The 495-nt window shown below is 39.0% G+C and overlaps 1 protein-coding gene across 1 annotated transcript in view; it reads left to right on the forward strand.

The window, feature by feature from the left end:
• Positions 1–7: 7 nt before the first annotated feature.
• LOC119592052 (sphingomyelin synthase-related protein 1-like) overlaps positions 8–495 on the forward strand; it is a gene marked incomplete at its 5' end in the record, with an annotated part of 9,074 nt that continues 8,586 nt past the window's right edge. The window contains 1 exon segment of the mRNA XM_037940851.1: positions 8–213. Within this exon segment, the coding sequence (XP_037796779.1) occupies positions 8–213 (206 nt within the window).

Raw genomic sequence — 495 nt, forward strand, 5'->3', positions numbered from 1 at the left:
CCCTTAGATCCTTGGGGATGTCAAGAGATTACACCTAAGCATTACCAAACTGCAGCAAGAACATGGCTCGCCAGATTCCCCTGTTGCCGCAAGAAATATTTCTGTGCCGTCCAACAACACTGGATATCCATGTCAGCATCACAGTGTACCACAGCATAATCTGCATCCCTCAACAGCCAGTGTACAGAATGCAACAACGTTTAATAGAACAAGGTAAAGGATGTGGTTATTTTTGTATGATTGAACAATAGATGTATTAAGATAATTGTGCGTAAAGTTTAGTTAACAAATATGAGTCCTGTTATTAAATGTCGTAATAATTTTCTTCTCTCGCTCTCAGAGATGGGACTGGGTGTACTGTCTTTTGTCTCCTTTACAGTGTGTCTTTTAGTTACTTTGATTTGAGTATATTTCCTTAAGGGGACCATCCTTAGTGTGGGGGAGGAGGATTCAGTAAAATTGCATAGATATTATTACATCATGGTTTTGTTACTT

Source organism: Penaeus monodon, chromosome 29, assembly GCF_015228065.2.
Source record: "Penaeus monodon isolate SGIC_2016 chromosome 29, NSTDA_Pmon_1, whole genome shotgun sequence".
NCBI lineage: Eukaryota > Metazoa > Arthropoda > Malacostraca > Decapoda > Penaeidae > Penaeus > Penaeus monodon.